Here is a 20,483-nt window from a genome sequence, read left to right as displayed (position 1 = left end):
AAATAATTGAAGAAAAAGAGGAGAAAGAATTGAAGAATATTGGTACATTTATAAAGGGATAGTTTATTTATATTAAAAATTGTTAAAATAAGATTGTAAATGGTAAAGTTAGGGTTGTAAATAGTAATCTTTAGAATTTATCCAAAAATATTTTCATGAATGGATAAATATACCCTTGAACTTTTAGGATTATTAGGTAGTTTTATATTAATTTTAATTAAACTAAAGACCAATTCGATATAAATTTTTCTTCCTTCTTTTTTTAGCTTGCCCCTCTATCACTAATTAGAGTATAAAAAAGAGACAATAAGAGGAGAAAAGAGGATGGAAAAAAGGTGAGGGAGAAAGAAAAAGGAACAACGTTGAAAGAGAAGGATAAGAGGTTCAATTTAGGGTCTAGTCAATTTAGTGAATCAATTCAATGAACCAAAGAGATTTAGTAAACCTATTTAAAGAATTAAATAAAAAATAATTTTGAATGGAGGCTAAAACTTGAATAAAATTAATAATTTTTCAATAAAGACATGGCTTTGTTGAATAAAAAGTTGGGTAAATTTTTGAAAAAAAATGTTTGAATTTAAGAATTTTTCATAGAATACCCTAACTTTAAAATTTTTTCATAAAAGTACCTCTAATCATATTAAAAGATCATTTTACTTGTATCTTCATTAGAATCATCATTACTTTTGCCCACCAATTATCCTTATTTTTTAGTAAGTCCTTTTGCTGAACCCCATTGGACCTCGCAACCATCGCTATCGCTGTCACTTGCAACATCTTTTACCATCTGTCACATGTGAGGAAGGAGTGGACATGACTTGCTCTCGTCCATAGCATTCGTCGTTAGGCATAAAGGAGCGGTGTAGCCTCCTCGTGCCCCTTCCTCGTCGGTGACCACCGACGAGGAAGGAGGGGAGGTGACCCACCTTCACTCGTAACCTCCATTATTATGTGGGTCTAATGAAGGGGGGTCATCGGTGATTGACAAAACGAATGATAATGACTAAGGAGGGCAAAATATTTATTTTAAAAAAAATTATTCAAGGATGCTATTTAGAAAATTCTTAGAATTTTTTTTTCTCTAAACTTATCTTAAAATTTTAATTTTTTAATAAAATCATCTAAGTTAAAATTGATAGTAGTACACTCATCGTACCTTTATAATCAAAAGTACTACAATCATCCCACTCAAAGGCTTAACATCCTCATTAAATCCTAACATAACCCTTATAAGTCGATCTTGATCCTGTTCATTTTCGATGTCGGACTAATTAGGGATATTACAATTATAGAAACAATTTTTAAGATACATTATCCCCAATTTTCTTTTCATATGTACTAAATATGTATTCTATTCCAACGAAATGTTTTGGGAGAGAAATCACGACAAGAAACTATCCATGTCATGTTGCTTGTGCCCAGCAACTAAACCTTTCAAGTTGCCTTATCTTTAAGAGCTGAAGCCCAAGTTTAGTCAATCACATCTGTATCACCGGGAATTGACAGTATTAATTATTCTCGGCATGGCCAATCCATCCTGGCCATTCGTCTTCTCTCTTGACATTGCAACCACCTCCACGTCCACGTCTTCCTTCTTCCGCCCAAAGAAGCTTTCCACAACCCAATCAATCATTCCCATACGACACCAACGAGCTCAATGATTTGAGGTGCAGCGGGTTAAAAATTGCATACAAATAGGGATGCTTGATGTTTCTCTTCTTGTGCTGCTTCACTTCATGTAGCTGCTCTCCGTCCGTTCCATCGTTTGATAGATTAGGATGAAATAACAGAGAAAGCATGTGTCACGTAGTATAGTTTCTTTCTGCCACCCTGGTTCACATGGAAGGAGAAGGAGAAGCGAGAAGAATCCACCCTAGCACTCAAAATGGAACCGATTCTGCTGTCCACTTGGGAAAGAAGGAACATGGAATAGATGAGAAATGTCTCTGGATCAAACCATTTTACAACAACGGGATCACCCAACTTTTTGCACAGCCATCAGCTCTCAATAAATACTCAGCATCTGACTTCCACTACAGCTGTTCATCAACCCAACAAACCCATCCCTGAGCAAATGGCAATCAGGAGGAGGAGGAGGGAATCCATCCCTGCCTTTGGGAGGAAACCACCATTGTTATTGTCGGTGGAAATGCTGCTCGTGGGCCCTAATCCACTCAGTCCTCCGGTGGTTGGAGTGAAGGTGCCGGGGGTTGTGCCCGGGGTGCTTGTTGCTGGTGTAGAATTGCTTGTGCCTGCAGCGCTGGAGGAAGCGAAGCGAGTGGGATCAAACTCAAACATGATGTTGGATGTATATTTTACTCAGACATATAAATACATGTATACCTGGAAGTTGCAGGGTAAGTGCAACCATTCTTACCTACAGGCAATTGCATCAAGATTAGTCTCCAGTTTACATGGACAAAGGTGTTGTTCATGCACAGAGGTTTACAAGGGTTAGGAACTCACTAGGATCCGTGGTAGTAAGAGTAGCAGTGCTTGAGAAATCACAAGCCTGTTGTGTCTGCCCCTTCCTCTGGTAGTAACTGTTCACAGCATACGAGCAATGGTCTTTCACTGTGTTGGGACTGTAACAAGCTCCATTTTGGAGGATGGGGGTGCAGTCAGCCCCAGCTCCACAAGCATAGTCCAGTGTCTTCTGCAGAGCAGTGTCACCCAGCTCAGGCTTACAGATACACCAAGCACCCTCTGCCACCACAAAAGAAGACCGTCAGATCATCATCATTTTCCATGTTAATTTGTGGAATATGGGGAGAGAGACGCAACAACTCTCCTCCAAAAAGATTGAGAAATCATGATAGTCCAACCTGAAATCTTCTCTACAGAAACTGAGAAAATATTACCATCACCAAAAGAAGCCACCTTTTGGCCGCATAGCTAAAAACAAAAGGAAACCAGGCATCTGTGTGTTCTTTGGAGATTAACATCTTGCTGCAACAACTTCAATAACCAAAGATTTTTCTTTAAGAAAGCAGAGAAATTTCGAGAGTAAACAGAAACAGTGTGGAATTCTTTTCCGTCCTTTTTTAACCCAAAGAAGAACTTCTTAGAGAAGGCCATGGTAGAGGAAAGAGCTCGTAGATCTTGGAGCATCATCAAAGACACCAAATATTCAAGAAAGAGAAGAAAATACAGAGCAAAAGGCCAGAATATAAGTCCCGATCTCAAAAAAGGAAAAAAATTGTTATAAATAATTCCTTAGAGATGAGTGTCGAAAGGAAGTACAGCATACCTGATCCACCGATCATGGCCAACATGAGAACTGCAAAAGCTAGAGCAGCCATGACAGGGAAAGAAGCACAAGTCTCTGGAGAGAGAGAGAGAGAGAGAGAGAGAGAGGGGAAGGGAGAAGGAGAGGAAGCTGTGGACAACAAAAGAAGACTCCGAAACAGGCAGGTAGAGTGATGTTGTACTTAAGTATACAGTATCTCATTTCAAGCCCAATTAACTATTCATTCGCCTAATAGTTTTTCCGCCTGCGTCGCTGCCTATGTGCGTCCTTGGAAAGCGATCAAAAGCAGCTTTTTCGCCACCTCCTTTATGAACGGTCGTAAACCCATGTGTGGAGTCAAGAAAGGATTCCTCCGTCCAACTCTGAACCCAACTCACCATCTCTTCCCTGCTCCGGTTGAGGTGGTCCGGACGCAACACGCCTCTCATCTTTTCGGCCCGTTGTTGGTGTGCTGTCGCAAGTAGGCAACGGCGTGTACAACTCTTGATGTTGAGAGAACCAGACTATTCCAGATAGCAAGCATGATATGATGATCAAATGTAAAGTGTTGTTTCGGGACTAAGAATAAAGCTTTTTGTAAATGAGCTACAGCAGCAATGCCTCATGCTTTTCTCTCACCTGGTTGGAGAAGATGGGAAGGGTATCTTTCTATTGAGCCTTCTTATCATTGCCCGAGATGGAGAACCAACAGCCTAACGTTGAATAGAATCAATCGAGCCAAACTATGGCAAGAAACTTAATGTTACTTTTCATGTTGGTCTGGGCTGTATGAATCAAACCTTGTTAGTCTTGTCGGTGATTCCTTGCAAGCTTCAAGCGGAAGGAGGAAAGAGGGTTACTTCTTTTCATCATCCTTTTGAGATTGACAGAGGGAACAACAAATCTTCCACACTGGCATTGGATATGAATGGCTGAATCAAGTCATGTATGATTGCTGAATGAAGTGGCTCGAATCTTTATCGATGCATGTAATCTCTGACTTTGGCACCCCCCTAATAATTTAGAAGCCTCCTTTGCTTGTGAATGGCTAAAACCAGTTTTTGATAGCCTTTGCTTTCTGAACACTGCAGAAATTAGCACGACTTGTGGCTTTTGGTCTAATAACGTAGAAACCTCCTCCTCCATTATCCTTATGAGCTCTCGATAGAACAGTAGAAACAATTCTCAATCAAGAAATTATTAAAAAATAATATTCAAATTTTATTCTATAATTTTTTATATTTAAAATATTAGTTTGGTACTTATAGGAAGAATATCGTTGTCCAATCATTATTTAACATGTGATCTCTAAGTGATGTTTATATCATAAAAAGGAGATGAAAACAATTCTCTATCATGATTTGCCTAAGTAGACAATGGGTCAAGCCAGGTAATCTCCTCTTTAACATTCAAGTAGAGAAAATGTCAATACGAGGATTATTTCTTTATAATTTTTTTTATAATTAGATACAAAAACTTATTTTTAACATAGTCGTAAATGATTTTTTTTACCGTTACGTTTACATGTACATATCTCAGGAAACTAATTTGGACATAGAAAAAATCGAATTCTGAAATCTCTTCCTACCAAGATCTTTACGTAGATGGCACATTGAGAAATCGATATTTTCATATCGAAAGTAACTTGAACAATCTTATAAGCATAGGTATAAATCATATTGAACGGATTAAGTCATCAATGATATTTTCTCGTAATAAATATCAATAAAAAAAAATATTATTAAAAATAAAATCATAAATATGAAAATAATTCTAGTTTATTTGTGTTATACTTCTAATTGAATCCTAATTTCGATAGAAATAGATTTTTAGAGTCATTCAACTCCTATAAATTCTCATGCGATCGTCTTACATCAATCATTCAAGGATATACCAGTAGGATCGCCAAGCGAGATAGGTATGGATTCTTAATCTATCATATATTGCAACCACATGTTACTTATATAGAAAATAATTTGAAGACGTTTCGGCTAATAAAATTAGGTTAGCATATGATTGATCTTTATATGTGCCATCGAATTACATGATGGTAGCGAATAAGAAATTAATTTAGTGTATTTGATATATTTTTATTTATTATATCTTCTTCTTTTTGAATTATTTGGGTATTACGGACCTCTAATATTTTTAGTGCCAAGTCAACGGGACGTCCAACCACGGCAATTTATTGTCTTCATGATCTGACGGTCCAGATTCATCCGATCGAGTTGACCCGGGTTATCTGACCCGACTGAGCAGTTGACTCGGTAATTCGGTTAACTCGTACGAGTCGAACCGAGTTGGCCGTGTCATTGTTTGAAAAACCCTAAACGGACTCGCTCCACGCCTATTCCCTCGTGCCTACGCGAAGAGCCCCACCGCCTTCCTTTGTCCTATGGCCAATCGTCCCGGCGGTTGTTTCTCTCCGATAACCGACCGGCGAAAGACCGCTGGCTCCTTCGGAACACCAGAAGTCGCCTGACCGGTTGCCGTCAAGAGGTTAGACGTCTCTCTCTCTCTCTCTCTCAGCCGTGGCCTAGAGCCGCTGCCACAGTGCTCCGCCCTTTTTGGCGTCCCCTCGCTCCCCTCCACCCTCTCCTCTATTGGCCGTGGATCTGGAACCTCCGTCGCGATCCTCCTCTTCTCTCATCGGCTTTAACTACTTCACAAGCAAGTTGATATTTCAATGTGCTAAACTTTTCCCTAGAGGACACTGATCGATATAAGATCCTAATTAATATATCCCCAGCCTCCCAGAAGCACGGTACTCTGTTCAAGTTTGCTAATGGTATAAGGTCGTCGAGAACGGTAGAACCAGATTATGAATTTGCCCATGGTATAGACTTGTTGAGAAGGAAAAGTGCTTGTAGAAGTCAGCTATCTTTAATTATTTGCTTTGCAGATGCACATATGAAGCTATTTATCCTCTTTTTTTGTATCCTTTGCTCCTTTTTATGTCATTTTGTATTCCTGTTTTCAGGTGTCACGTGCTATGGCTTCACACTGGCAGGCTGTTCCCCTGGTTGCTTCTCCGTCATATCCAAACTCCATTGCATGGTCAAATGAAAACTTGGTGGCTGTTGCTTCGGGACATATCGTCACTATAGTTGTAGGTGTCATGTGTCTTTTCTTTTGTTAATTATAATGATGAGCCTACCTTTTTCGTTTTGGTGGATGGTAGGGAGATGGTTATAGTTTATCACATTCATCAATTCATTTCTTCATTTTAATTCCTCAGAATCCTGCTTTGCTTGATGGTCCTAGAGGATTGATTACTCTTTCACCCAACAAGCCATTTCCAATAGGCTTCGTAAGAAGAGAAGGTTAGTTTTCTTTAATTAACCCATGTGATCATCTTCAGAATATTATAGCTACCAATTTGCATGCCCACACGCTAATGATATAAAATATAGAAAATGGTTTTGATGTGCTACCCTTGCAGTTTGTGTTCATCAAATAGTATCTATGGAGCTCTTTTTAATTCCTTAATTTTCTAAGGTGACAATCAGCTTATAAGATATTCAATTACTAACATTGATGCCTTAACCAACTACAGAGTTGATTCCTAATATAACTTATAGTAGGATTATAAGTACTACAATGAGTAATTTGTCTTATGTTGGCCTTCATCCATCCAATTAAGTTGGAAGGAAGGAAAAAATTTGGTTACCTGGTTCAAATAGCTAATCAAGTATATATGATACTATTGTTCAGGAATTCTTTTATAGTATTGGAATTCTTTGTCCAACTTAATGCCTGTATTTTTGTTGGATATTATTTCTAGAAGTGCCTCTAGATGGTCTGTCTTTGCAATATGGAAACTTTATGGCTTTGGCTAGGCAGGTCCAGCAAAGACATAATTTTCTAGTAAGCTGTCCTGTAGTCCTTGATGTAAGCTTTAAGATCTGTATTCAGTTGCTTCCTGGATTATGCTCATGTTTAGGCAACTCTTTTTTATGTGATTTGCTTCCTGATTTATGAGCCTATGGAAATATTTGCAGATCTTTTGACTCCATGTCTGATGCCTACTTGCTTGTCACGTGACACTCGTCCATGTGCTCGATCCATTTCATGGTCCCAACCAGGGTTTGCTTCTAATTCAGGGTAGGGTGTTTTGCTAAACTCGTATCCATGATGTTGAACAGATTTCCATCAATCCAACTGCACTAATCAATGCCTCCAATATGCAAACTTGTTTCTCTAAATTTATTATATGGTGGTACAAAGTTATTGCTCATGGCTAACATCTAGTGCTTATCGTCCAAGCATAGTTGTTTATTTTTTTTGGGTGTTTTTGAAGACATTGTTTGTTCTCCGTGAATCATTTGCAGATGTTTGTTGGCTGTTTGCACTAGTGAAGGTCGTATAAAGCTGTATCGAGCACCGTTTTGTGAATTTCGAGCTGAATGGGTTGAGGTAAGCAACTATAGGAAATTGCTACACATGAATTAGAAACTGTAAACAGAGTGTTTCCTCAAATTTTTTGATTTGACATCTATTTAAAACACTGAATTTTTCTATCTGTTACAATGTCATGCCATTAGTTTTGTGATGTGGTTCTTTCATTGACAAATCATTTACAGACTAGATCGTCCTTTGTGAGCACTATCTTGGTTTCTTTCGGCACTCCCTTTGGCAGAGAAGATAAAGAGAGACCAGCATTTTGAGGGGATCCTTGGGATATGGGAAATAGTTGTAAAAACTTGACATCTGTTTCATTGAACGTTTAAATATAGGTGACATTAAAAATGCACTTGGTGTTAGTAGATGAGTCGGAGGTATCTGTAGTTTTCTCTGGTAGATACTTTTGAGAAAATGTTGTTGGATTACTTTTTTTTTGTAAAAAAGCAAGGTTATTAAATGAATATGCATGCATCAGGAGGAGAAAGTAATCGTTAACTGAAAGGTTGTTTGGCCTTATAAAATTTAATGAATTGGCCCTTTTATGTCCTCAACTCAGGCCTTTGCAAAACAGTTGATCAATTTAGTTAATGTGCCAGTCAATTTTACAAATAAATGAAAACAATAGATAATAACTTAAAGTTTAGCCTTGATACCTTAGGTTGTGGAGTGTCATTATCGAACAATATGCCTGTTATTTAATGAAATTGGGATCAATTATAGATGCGATGTAATAGTTCTCAAATTTGAGAGATTTAGGGTCATCAAAATGGCTCTAGCAGAACACGGTGGCAAAACCATACCATTTGGAGATTCTTGAAAAAATTGCTTTACAATGATTGGCCTTATGTAGTTGAGACTTGAGAACCCAAAGGAGAAAGACTTTGCTGTCATATGATTTTAACTTCACTAAGGGCTTTGATGGAGTCAATTAGATAAAATTTTAAATCTTTATTTTGATGAAAGCTTTTGTGTATTTTTTTTCACTTGGAGAAGTTGATCGTATAATCCTAACGATGTAAATAGACTGCCCTTCTGCTGCATAATCTTATAATGAAATTTCATGGTTTTATTTTTAATTTTAAATGATTTCTTATAAATTCATCGTAATAGATTAATTCTTCTTCTTTTTGATTTATTTCATTAATTTATGTTCTTATGTGAGTTTGGCTCTTGCTACGAGGCTATGATCTTGTGAATTTTCTAACCAAAACATGTTAGTTATTTTTAAATTCTTTCTTTTGAAGACTTTTCTGGCTCCTAACTGCTAAACAACAATTTTGCTACATATGTGAAAAATGGCGTTATGTGCCAACTATTTGGGTTTGGCAATGTTGGTGTTTCTCACCATAGGGCTGCTGCAGAATCCTGTAATAGGATGTTGTTGCTATCTGTGGGGAAGGAGGACTTTATTCATGTTCTCATGCAACTCGGTTATAAGTTGTATTCCCCAAGTTATTATCTGTTTCTTAGCCTCGATCACTCTAAGTATGCTGCCCGATGCTAGAGATGACATATTTTTGAAGTTTTTGCAACATGTGCTTCATTGTGCTGTAATTTTTTGTAGGTTGTTGATATATCTGACTTGCTGTTTAATTATTTTGAAAGAACAAATTTTGGGGAACAGAGTTTGCTTTCAACATCGTTTGCTCAAGTGAGTTCCTCACAGCTGTCTTGCCTAACATGTAATGTGCTTTTGCCTATTATATTAAATCAAGAACATCCTTTGTTGCTACTGGTTTTTTTTCTTGCGCTGTTTTGGAAAGTTGCATTTTTTGTGATTCTTGTTGCAATTACTTACTATTATGCATTTATACCTAAATCAGAAAGAAACTAGTGCAAGCTCCAAATCAAGCAAAAAACGTGTCATCGAGTCCCAAGATTGTAGTTCTAGCAAAGAACCTACATTCAAAAGAAATGGGGTAAGCAGAAGGTAAACATTTTACATAAACCATAAATTCTTTGCTTAGTGGTTTCTTGTATCTTGCTAGTCTCTCCTTTACCTCTTTTTCTTTTTCTTTTTTTAATTTATGTCCACTCGTGGTTTGGTTGGTTATAACCTGATATGTTACCCAGTAATGTTTTTCCTTTTTGAATATATTTGGATACTTGTGTTCTCCATCTGCTTAATCGGTAATACCCTAATTTTTTAGTTAAGGGTATTATGTAAATAGAGTTAATATTTAATTAAAGGGATTATTTAGGGTTAGGGTTTACCGTCTCCTCTATATATATACATCCATACTCTCCTCTCGAATTATTTTGGAGAGCTAGATCGGCTTAGAAAAGAGGGGATGACGATAAAAGCATTGTCATTGAAGGAAATTAGTAGGGATCCTTTGTTCTCCTTTATCTTCTACTTTTCCCTCCATTGCTTCTGGAGGGAAAAGTAGAGGATGATATGGATCTAAGGATTCCTACTAATTTCCCTTGAAGGCTATGCCCTTCCATCGTCATCGCCTCTTTTCTATAACCAATCTAGCTCTCCACTAAGATTTGAGAGGAGAGGTGGATTTATATAAAGAGGAGGTTGCTAACCCTAACCCTAAATATACCATTTTGTTTAACTTTATTTATAGAAATATCCCTAGTTAAAAACTAGGGTATTACATAATTATTATGAATTCTTTTCTTGTTAGGTTCTTCTGTTTTTATCTTTTACCTACTGATTCAACTTGCATACGATCCTCGGCTATTGTAAATTTGTAAAGTGTAGTAGGAATGATTGAGTTGTACCATAGAAGTGTAGTACACTCGGCTATTGTAAATTTGTAAAGTGTAGTAGGAATGATTGAGTTGTACCATAGAAGTGTAGTACACGGCAAAAGTTTTTGTTGCTATTGTTTCAGTTGATGGTCCATTCTTGTTTATGAGACTAGTTTGAAACACCATCCATAGTGATGAGTTAATCAAAGAAATCTTGTCGTTTATTCTTGGAGAATATTCATGTTTTGCTCATGGTCCTTGTATAATACAGTACACATGAAACAGTCTGGAGAAGCTATCCCTGTTTGATCTTTTTAGTGTATGGTGTTATGTGGATTCTTTTCTTGTCTTGTTATAATTGAGTAGAGCACAGTCACTGTGATAGATTTTCCATTTTGAGTGTAAAATATGTACAAGGCTAACTAGGAAACAATATAGAGAAAGCATTTTTGCCTAAATGGTGCGTAAGGTATCGAATAATTAATTGAGGAATGCAAAGTGCTGGCTACAGAATCAAGTCCTTATGCATAGAAATATCAAATATCAATGCACATAATGGTGGAAACAATGTGAATAATGAATTGCAAAACAAAGAAATCAATGAGAAGCTGTTTAGCTGCCCTTAAGAGTTAAGAGTATTTTATATTGAACCTTGTTTATGCTTGTCATGTTCTATAGCTGATGAAAGGGACAGAAGTCAGTTGGAACAGATACAGAAACCTGAGTGGCTTATAAAGGGCCTTCCGGTCAAAGAGGTCCATTATTACTGACATCATATTAGTTGGTGTTTAGAAACTTAAAGTTTTATGAGAAGTTTCCAACTTGCCAATATGTACAACGACAACTATGTTTGTGCATGCTTATTGTCAAATGTTTTTCATTGCAGTCTTGAGCCTGGAAAGGAGGGCTGTGTTAAACAGCTAACAACTAACTAATGCAGAAACAAGGGAGGATTGTGTTAGGCTGCTAATGACTAACTCAAGACTTCATCATATCTCGAGACCATGGACTTGTACCTATTTTAGTTGGGACATTACAGTTTAATATTGTTTGATAGTGTGGAAACATATGTGAGGAATTGAACATGGATGTAGTCTCCATTGTAACAGAAATATGAAAGGAAGATACAGTCATGCTTGTTTTACCTTCGGCAGCTGAAAAATCAACTTATGGTCAGATACTTTTATGCATGGATTAAATACCTTTTTCAGTTGGGACTTGACATTTTGACATTGTTGGGTAGTATCTCAACTTTCATAAAACAGATGAGAATTGGATTTGGATGTAGTTTTCGTTGTAGCAAATACATGAAAAAAACATACAGGTGTGTATTTGTATTACCTTATGCTAATGGTATGAGGACACAGAATTTCATCACATGAAATTAAAGTAGGCTTGTAACTAATAAGGTTCACATGTTACATGTAGGTGTTTAAGTTATGTTACTGAAGAAGAATGCAGGATGCCATAAGTCCTGGGTGTGTTCAATGCAGTTAATACCTGTGGGTGAGATTACTCGTAACAATGGATAACATGATTGAGAGGACAATTATAACAAAATAGAAGGGTGCTGCACCATAAATCACTAGAATGGTGCTGGTGCATAAGGATGTGAATGACATCAACTCGAATATAACATCAGAGTTCCTCAAGTGAAGGATTCTGAGAAAAGTGTAACAGCTTGACTTTAAAATGCTGCTAATTCTATGTTGAAGTGACAAAAGATGATAGCTATAGAGTATGGAATGGTCAGTAGGTTAACGTTTTTCTGACTTTCTTTACTGTGGCTTGCTTCCGGAACTGTGCTCATGTTTATATTCCTGTAATGTCTTTTTTGATTTCACAGTCTGCCCTTACCAAGTGGTTTACTGTAATTGAAGAATGTCATTAGCATTAGCAATGATAGAAGAATTATGTAAGGTACTTAGGTTGATGACTAATTGTTATAACCTGGTTTTTATGAGACAAGATGTTCTTGTTGCATGCAACAATTTTTGGCTACATATTCTTCATCTAAATATCTAATAGATGGAATCATCTCAGCATCCTCATTTTTTAGCTGTCATTTTGCTCAGTCTTATGATTTGTTGTATTTGTGCTTATTCATAGGGCAAGGTTTCGAATACCAGTAGTTGATGTAGGTGCAATGTAATGCTAACCTTTGATGCCACACGTTAAAACCTATAAAATCAGAGATTTGTGCAACTGCTACTAATAAAAAATGAATCAAGGTTTGAAATTTCGTACCGTACCGGTGTATCGAGCTTTGCTCGGTACGATATGGTACGTTATACCAAGCGATATGCCTAAATAAATAAATATAATTAATATATAAACATATATAATATATATTTTTATATAAAAAAAATAAAAATCAATATATAAAAATATTTAAAAAAAGGCGTATGCAGCCTCGACGACGTTGCCTCTCTTCTCGTCGCCTCATCTGCGGCATTCGGCGAAGAACGCGACGAAGACGTCAAAGGCCACAGACGTCTCCGGCCTTCAACAAAGAACGTGGCGAAGAAGAAGGCCACAGAGTCGCAGACGAGGCGATGAAGGAGACTGCCTCTTCTGCTGCTCTAGCTGCTGCCTCCCTTGATCCTTGTGCCTCCAGATCCTCCTCTTTGCAACTCTCCTTGCCGTTACCTCCTGGATCGGGATCATCGAGGGAGGGTGGTGTCGGATCGGGATCGAGAACAGGCATGGAAACAAGTTCGCGCCGATGTTCTCCCGATTCTCCCTCTTCTTCGAACGCCCTCTCCTTCTTCTTCCTTCTTCGACGCTTCTCCCTTAACCTCGCTGTAGTTAGGCCATTATATCAAGCGGACCGGTACGTACTGCCCGGTACGGGCAGTATGACAATTCGAAATCACAAACCTTGAAATGAACCATTACATTCGGCAACTATTCAACTTGAGCATATGCAGGTTCCACCAAGCAAGGTTCGCCGTACCGTACCATACCGGCGTTTCGACCCGGGCTCGGTACTGGTACGGTATGGTATACCGCTCGGTACACCCAGGTGTACCGAGCGGTACACTCACGTGTACCGAGCACTGTACATTGCTACAGTGCTACAGTGCACTGCTACAGTACTCGGTACGGTACGGGGCGGTCCGCGTACCGCTGGCCTGTCGGACCGGTACGTACCGCCCGTACCAGGAGGTACAGTATGTACGGCAAACCTTGCCACCAAGGACTGATGTTGGACTATATAGGTTGGTACCAGTTGGTATTTCATTTTTTATCATATTTCATGATCGTACCAGTGGTGTAGGTTGGTATATTTGGTCATCCGAATTGGTGTTAAACAAATATTTAGAACCTGAACCTTGTTTGGAGTAGAGAAATTGTTTTTTTTTGTTTTACACTGTGTTTTTGTGAATTCTTTTTGTCTTGACATCATCTAAACCTTTAGTTCTCAATTACTTAGCCTTTTATTATGTACACCACCTGACAGTCTATTTTAAAACTTTATTTTCTTTTGCCACAGTTCTTAACCTTCTAACCCATGGAATTTATTCTTCATATGTTGATTCCTTAATATCTAGTTATTTCATATTTTCTGTTAGGCCATTTATAGGAATTTGATTGTCACTGTTAGAACTTTAATGCTTTACAGAAGCAAGGGAATCAATCACCACAAATCACTAGGAGAGGCACTGAACGATGGCGCAAATGGAGAGGACTCTCATGAAGATGGATGGCATGATAGTGGCGATGACCTTACAGCATTATCAGTTACTGATAAACCTGTTGCCGCTAGTACAGAATCTATCATTAGGCCTTGCTCCATCATCAATCAAGTTTCTTCTGAGGAGGTGTTTAACCATTACATACTTTTGTAATTGATGCCTATAGGGACTAAGTAGGCCTTGTTATATACTGCCAGAAATCCTATTACCTGCTATGAAGTTTGTTTGTAATAACATTTAGTTTCAGGTTATTGAGGTCAGCTCCAATAATGCCATGGTGAGCAAACAGATTTCTCCAATACCTGAAGGCCTGCTTCCAGAAGGAAGGCAAAATTATGTCCCTATGATCACCCCAGAGCAGTATGCTTCTCGTAGTGCTTTGTTATCAGGCCTCGTTGTAGCTTGGTCACCAGTATTGCAGTCATCTCGAATCCAGCCTGGCTTTTCCAACAGATACGCTATTCTTGCTGTTGGGGGGAAGTCTGGTAAAATCTCTCTCTGGAAACTCTGTGAACCGGAATGCTACACTATTGAGCATGGCAGAGTTTCTGTTGATCCAATGCTCGTTGGACTTATCCAGGCTCATAACGCATGGATCACTACAATTAGTTGGGAAATGCTTGCAGCACGCCTGAGAATGTCCCAGTTGATCTTGGCCACTGGAAGTTCGGATGGAAGGTGGTTTTACTATACTGGTCATATATGGTCAATGGTCTCTTTCTTGTTTCAAATTCTATTGCCAGTTGGATTGCTCGTTCTGTCTTTGATGCATATTTTTTTAATCGTCTTGTATGATTTGTGATTGAAGGGTATATAATCTGATTAAACTGGAAGTCTTTGATAAAATTGAGATGTTTTGTTTGTGAATTGCAATTTATGTTCCCTAACATACATCATTGGATCAGTTAAGCTAATTCCAGACTTGTATTTCTGACTTTTAAAGTGGTATTCATGTCAGAAACAGAAACTAACCTGATGACAAGGGGATGTGCTTTCTTTTTCTTTTGTCCAATTTAATATGGTCAGATCATTAAATTGACTATTGTAGGTCATACATGTTATTTGTTCAGCATTTCCTATTATTTAATGAACTTTGTTGCCATGTCTTGATACATAGAAGTGAGACTGTTGAGATTCACTCAAGTTTGTCTATGCATGTCAGCTTGCTCCTTTATCCACTGGTGATGTATACCTAGGGCAGCTGGAACTATCTGTATGAATTGTCAAGGGTTTTGTTAATCTCATTATGAGTTAGAAAAATCCTGCATTCCTTCTTTGTTACATTTTTTTGGAAATGTGCAGTTCTCAGCTGATTGCAAATTTATTTAAGACATGTAATCTATTCATGTTTTTGTGGTGGCAGCTCTTCTATTCTTTCTTGTTGTGTACTAAACTCTTTGTTTTGCGGTTGATTTGGTTGATGTTGTGGTTCCTATCAGTTTTCTGCTCTGAGAATTAAATCATACCTGAGCTTTGAAAGATGCAATTCGTGACCTGCTGGTTTAAATAATCATTATTACGAATATTATCAAGACACAAGCAGTTTGAACACTTTTGCATTCCCAACACAAAATGGTAAAGTATGTTGGTACAGATTGATATCATATGTATATTGGTATAGTGTAAGTAATCAGATCAGTATAGTACAGTTACTGAGTTAGTAAAGATAGTATGTCGTAAAATCTAAAACCATCCTATGTTTAGGTAGAGTATTGAATGAAACCTTAACGTTTCTGGAAAAAGATACTTGTATTACTGCAATATCTTTATGAACATGTCATTTCAGCTATGTGTTCATGAACAGGTTCTGATAGTACTTTAAGAAAAGAGGTGTGGCTTGGCAGTTCTTATCATTTGTGACGTTCTATTGGAGCTTAGTCTTACATTATTGTGGAGTAATTTGACATTCTAACTAAAAATGTCTCTGGATTTAAAAGTTGGTACTATGATAGAACATCATAGAGTACTGAAGCAATTACTTGTGTAAGACTATTATCTTTTCTACTAGTAGAAGATCATAGAGTGTGAAGAAAAGGCTTGTCTAAGACTATTTTCCCTTTTAACTATGTCATCCCTACTCTGTTATATGTTACATGGTTGATGGTTCTCTTCAGCAACAGTCACAATAGACCATTGTTTCCTCAGTGTGAAGATATGGTCAGCTGATGTTGAAGACTTGGCCAGTTCTTCAGAGGCTAATAAAATTTCCTTTTCCTTAATAAATGAGGTAAAACATTTTGAGCTAGTTTTGATTTTTCCGCACAGCGGATAAATATCTAATTGAAATCAATTTATCATTTTAATTCATTGTTTTCTTATTAGTTGACAGTTGCCATTCCTGCCCCAATATCAACAATTTCACTGGTTGTGCCAAGACATTCTCAAGAAAATATTGTCTTAGCAATTGGGAAAGGATCTGGATCGCTTGAAGCATGGATATGTAATGTGTTTGGCAAAAAAATTCACTGTGCTGGTGTCTATGATGCACATGACCAAGTGGTACATTTATCTCACTTTGTCTTGTGATGGTTCTAACAGAATTTGACATATCCTTTAAATCAACAGGTGACAGGTCTAGCTTGGGCATTTGGTGGTCGTTGCTTGTACAGTTGCAGCCAGGTCAGTTTTGGACCACTTAAATTGTTCCTAGTCTGCTTTTAAATAATACATAATTCATGTAATAAATATGCTCAAAAACTGCAAAATGTACTCATGCAAGCTTCATGTGCTTCTCATTTGTTGATATTTTTGGTCTGCAAAATCAAGTTCTGTCCAAATTCTTTTTTGTTCAATTTTCCTAATCCACGAGCACGAAGTCAAGTCAACCTGATGATTCTTCAGGCCAACAGGTGTAGAATTGGGCTAGTGCCTCTTAGGCAAAGTGTATAATCAGTCTAGCCAGTGGTTGCATCTTTCATCAGTTCCTGCCACTCAGGACATGTATTCATCAACCGTCAAGCTCTTGTATTTCATGAAGTTTGGGTCCAGAGGATCAATGGAAGTTACACTTAATCAAAGATAAGGTATTAGATACCATGGCTGATGACCTTCTAGCATAAAACCTATGATAGTGTCCCCGCCCTTATCCAAATGAATGCATATCTCCTAATTCTCTCATTACAATTAATTACTGCAATCTGATGTTATGGCACTCACCTATTGTGTTCAGTTAATCAATTCCTATCACTAATTTTATCAAACTCCTGGAAATAGTTTGATACCAATTGATGATTTGTCCTGCTACCTCAACTGTATTACCAATTTGGTTGGTAGCCTCTTTATGACTCACTTGCATGTTGAGCCTTTTTGCATGTCACAAGGGAAAGATCACCAGACCATGTTCAATACTTTCAGTCAGAATTTGCTTTCAATTTTGTCCGGTAGCAGTGGAACCTTATCTTCATTTCACGAAGAACATCTCTACCTCAGTCTCCGAAATGCGACCATCTTAAAAATTCCTCATGATTTGTACAGCACCATATCACTGTCTTACGCATGCAAGATACTGAGTTGGTTGCTGATTTGAGTTCATCTTACTTAGGTTTGTCAATTGTCTAGGAATCTTCAGTCTTGAAACATCCTGGAAACCAGTTTTATTGATATATCTGCAGCTAGATCTTGGTTAAATAATTATGAGGAACTAATATGTCAAAAATGCATGCATTTGTCTTTCGATATTCTTTTCATGTTCATTTGTTTTTTAAACTTGATAAACAGTTCTGGAAAAAGTAAAAGACATATCTACCACAGCTGTAACCAAACCAATGTCTTTATATCTAAAATTTAAACATGCCATTCTGATGTTTCTTTTTTTGGTGTATACCCTGTCGTCATAAGTTTTCCCCTAATGTCTGTATGGGAGAGAGTTAATTTTATGCATTTCTGTTGTACTTGTGGAATAATGATGGTTTATTGTTCTTTTCATCGCACTATTCTTGTGTATATAAAGTTTTCATAAGTTTAGTTTTATTTTGTAGCTAAGTTGCTTTTTCAGGAAGCAATTGGACATCTCAAAAGTCACTTTTGATTTCTGATAACAGGATAATTCAGTCCAGAGCTGGGTGTTGCATGGAGACTATCTTCATAAAGTCACCTTCCCCTCAAAATTTCCCGGGTTCAGAAACTCTACCAATGTATGGAGGGAACTGACCATGAGTTTGTGCTTCTCTTCCTCTTCTGCCAGATCTCCTTTGTTTCTAAAATGGAGTACATATTGTTCTTGCAGCTTTCACTAGTATCTGATCAATGCTTTGGTCTTGTACTGTCCCCTGGAGGACTAATGATTGCTGTGGTAAGCTTGTTGTTTACATAGAATTTTGACTTGGACTTTTGACTTTTCTGGAATCCTTATGTATTATTCAGTCTGTTATATTGTTAATTAGCTATATTGGAGTGAGGTTGCAGCTCTGTTGCGTATGGAGCATATTAGCCATTATACTTGGTTTTGTAAACTTTATTTTCTGCTTGATAATCCATTTATCTGTTTCCATTTTATTGTGTTTGATGTGAGCTTTTTTTGGGTACACCATTGAGGTAAGTTCTAGTGTTTGTAGATATATCTCATGTACTGTTTATAGCGAGGTAAAACGTACTCCAATTAATGGTGTATGCAGGCCTGTTGCAATATTAACAATAAATGTGACGACCTGCAAGTTATCGATACTTTCTCATTTTATTTCTTATTTTATTTTGTATGCGATAATTTTCATCCTTATATGCACTTAAGCAGATGTTTAACGTGAAGTGTGCCATGTCAGGTTCGCAGTTTTGACGTAAATCTTCTGCACCAAATGTATCAGGCAAGGTAATATATCTTTATAAGAAGAATGAACAATTGCTAATAGTATGCTTAGCCGATGCATTTTTTGGCAGCAGATCACTATACAAGTTTTTAGACTAAATTTTCTTATTGGTAACAAGCAGGACCCAGAAAGCAGTCATAGAGTTTTTCTGGGCCGGTGGGCAGTCGTTGGAAATTTCATCAGACAATACTGGTGAATCCACTTTGGCTTTATCTGAGAGAGACCTGTCGTGTTGGGAATCCAACATTTTATGGTCCCTACAGTATTTTGAAGATGCAGAAAATCCACTGGTTCTATGGGACAGTCTTGCAGCATTACTAGAATTTAACAAGTCCAGTCCATCATTTGTGGAAAATCTACTCTTCAAATGGATCTCTGGTTGGTTTTCATGCCATCTTTCTGATGATTCCATCGATAAGATCTTGCTTCATGTTGTGAGCATGCTTTCAGAGATCAGTTCTCGCAAAATTTTTCTTCTGAACATTATCTGTAGAAGATTAATGATAAGTGATGCCAAAGCTGACATGCACAATGGAGAACAGCTCAAATCAAGTGAACCAAAAAATGAAGGGAAGCTTGCTCCATGGAGTAACTTGCTTGTCAACAACGAATTGGAACTGCAACAAAGGGCTGTGTCATTTACTTTCAGGGCTGTTCTTAATCATGCCTCTCATTCATCTGATGCGTTTCAAGTTGGTAAAAAATGGTTCCCCGTTGGAGTGGCACAAATGGAGTGCTGGGTTCTCCTAAATGCTGGGCTGGTGCACAATCAGCTAAACGTTCTTGGATCTGAACTTAGGGTCCTCGGAAGCAGGTATCTGAACGCCTTCTATATGTAAACACACTCTTTGACAGCCTAGTTACCATTAGTACAATTCTCATTATCTTTCTCCTTCCAGGATCAGTTCTATCTGTGAATATGTAAAAGAGGAGAGTTGCAGCTTCTGCTCCACCCCTGTTCCATTTGAATCAGCGGATGTTGCCTGGTGCGAGGGTCACAAGCTCGACTGCAGCGGTTCAAAAGAAAGGCATAGGTTATCGAGGTGTGCAGTTTCCATGCGGCTCTGCTCTGTTGCAGCGCCAATGTGGTTTTGTATATGTTGCCACAGGTCAGCCACGGACACAATGCCTCAAACTTTTTTTATGATGTCCGAGCCTCCTTGGGGCACGGATGATGAGATGAAGCTCGACTTTTGCCGACCCCTGTGCCCGTTTTGTGGAATTTTACTGCAGAGATCCATGCTAGAATTTTTACTCTCTCCATCCCCCGTGTAAAAATTATTTACAGAAACACATTTAATCTTTATTTAGTTGTAACTTATAAATTCAATCTCGTTCTGGTATTTGTGTTGGGCTGTTGTATTAGTTCCATGCTGCCTAGAGTATACATAGTGTTCTACGAGGAATGAGCAGCTGAGGTCGAGGTTCTCGACGGTCACACTGCATCTCGTCAAGTGGTTTTTGTTTATGTTGAGGCATTTCTTGTGATTATTGTTAAATCATTTATTTGATAAACCTATCTATCGGTGGCTTGTGATCAACTCATGTTCCTAAGGTTGGGAGACTCCGGATGAGCACTCGTCCTAAGGAGGGACGATGACGGCAAGCACCGAAAGAGTAAGTACTTTTTCTTCAAGATTGTGACGA

The 20,483-nt window shown here is 37.8% G+C and overlaps 2 protein-coding genes across 2 annotated transcripts; one reads left to right on the top strand and one right to left on the bottom strand.

Moving 5' to 3' along the window:
• Positions 1-1,908: 1,908 nt before the first annotated feature.
• LOC135671926 (PLASMODESMATA CALLOSE-BINDING PROTEIN 3-like) lies at positions 1,909-3,498 on the bottom strand. Its single transcript, XM_065180331.1, has 4 exons — positions 3,251-3,498; positions 2,467-2,706; positions 2,344-2,377; positions 1,909-2,260 (listed from the first exon to the last, which is right to left on the bottom strand). The coding sequence occupies exons 1-4, from the start codon at positions 3,300-3,302 to the stop codon at positions 2,047-2,049; spliced, it is 540 nt and encodes a 179-aa protein (XP_065036403.1). The 5' UTR covers positions 3,303-3,498; the 3' UTR covers positions 1,909-2,046.
• Positions 3,499-5,577: 2,079 nt separating this feature from the next.
• Positions 5,578-20,201, top strand: LOC103982151 (uncharacterized). Its single transcript, XM_009398982.3, has 17 exons — positions 5,578-5,728; positions 6,210-6,338; positions 6,468-6,552; positions 7,231-7,333; positions 7,561-7,645; positions 9,198-9,284; positions 9,457-9,563; positions 13,962-14,160; positions 14,282-14,712; positions 16,180-16,261; positions 16,357-16,533; positions 16,600-16,653; positions 18,075-18,167; positions 18,260-18,325; positions 18,792-18,838; positions 18,958-19,650; positions 19,736-20,201. The coding sequence occupies exons 2-17, from the start codon at positions 6,222-6,224 to the stop codon at positions 20,109-20,111; spliced, it is 2,802 nt and encodes a 933-aa protein (XP_009397257.2). The 5' UTR covers positions 5,578-5,728; positions 6,210-6,221; the 3' UTR covers positions 20,112-20,201.
• Positions 20,202-20,483: the final 282 nt, after the last annotated feature.

Source organism: Musa acuminata, chromosome BXJ1-4 (assembly GCF_036884655.1).
Source record: "Musa acuminata AAA Group cultivar baxijiao chromosome BXJ1-4, Cavendish_Baxijiao_AAA, whole genome shotgun sequence".
Taxonomy (NCBI): domain Eukaryota; kingdom Viridiplantae; phylum Streptophyta; class Magnoliopsida; order Zingiberales; family Musaceae; genus Musa; species Musa acuminata.
Note: the sequence above shows the minus strand (reverse complement) of the source record. Positions and strands in the feature narration are given on the sequence as shown.

Coding starts and splice junctions, on each gene's coding strand:
- LOC103982151 (XM_009398982.3), top strand. CDS start 6,222: ATGGCTTCACACTGGCAGGCTGTTCCCCTGGTTGCTTCTCCGTCATAT. Junction 16,534..16,599: donor ATGATGCACATGACCAAGTG/GTACATTTATCT, acceptor TTAAATCAACAG/GTGACAGGTCTAGCTTGGGC. Junction 16,654..18,074: donor GCTTGTACAGTTGCAGCCAG/GTCAGTTTTGGA, acceptor TTCTGATAACAG/GATAATTCAGTCCAGAGCTG.
- LOC135671926 (XM_065180331.1), bottom strand. CDS start 3,302: ATGGCTGCTCTAGCTTTTGCAGTTCTCATGTTGGCCATGATCGGTGGA. Junction 2,378..2,466: donor TCTTACTACCACGGATCCTA/GTGAGTTCCTAA, acceptor AATTGCCTGTAG/GTAAGAATGGTTGCACTTAC. Junction 2,261..2,343: donor ACTTACCCTGCAACTTCCAG/GTATACATGTAT, acceptor CGCTTCCTCCAG/CGCTGCAGGCACAAGCAATT.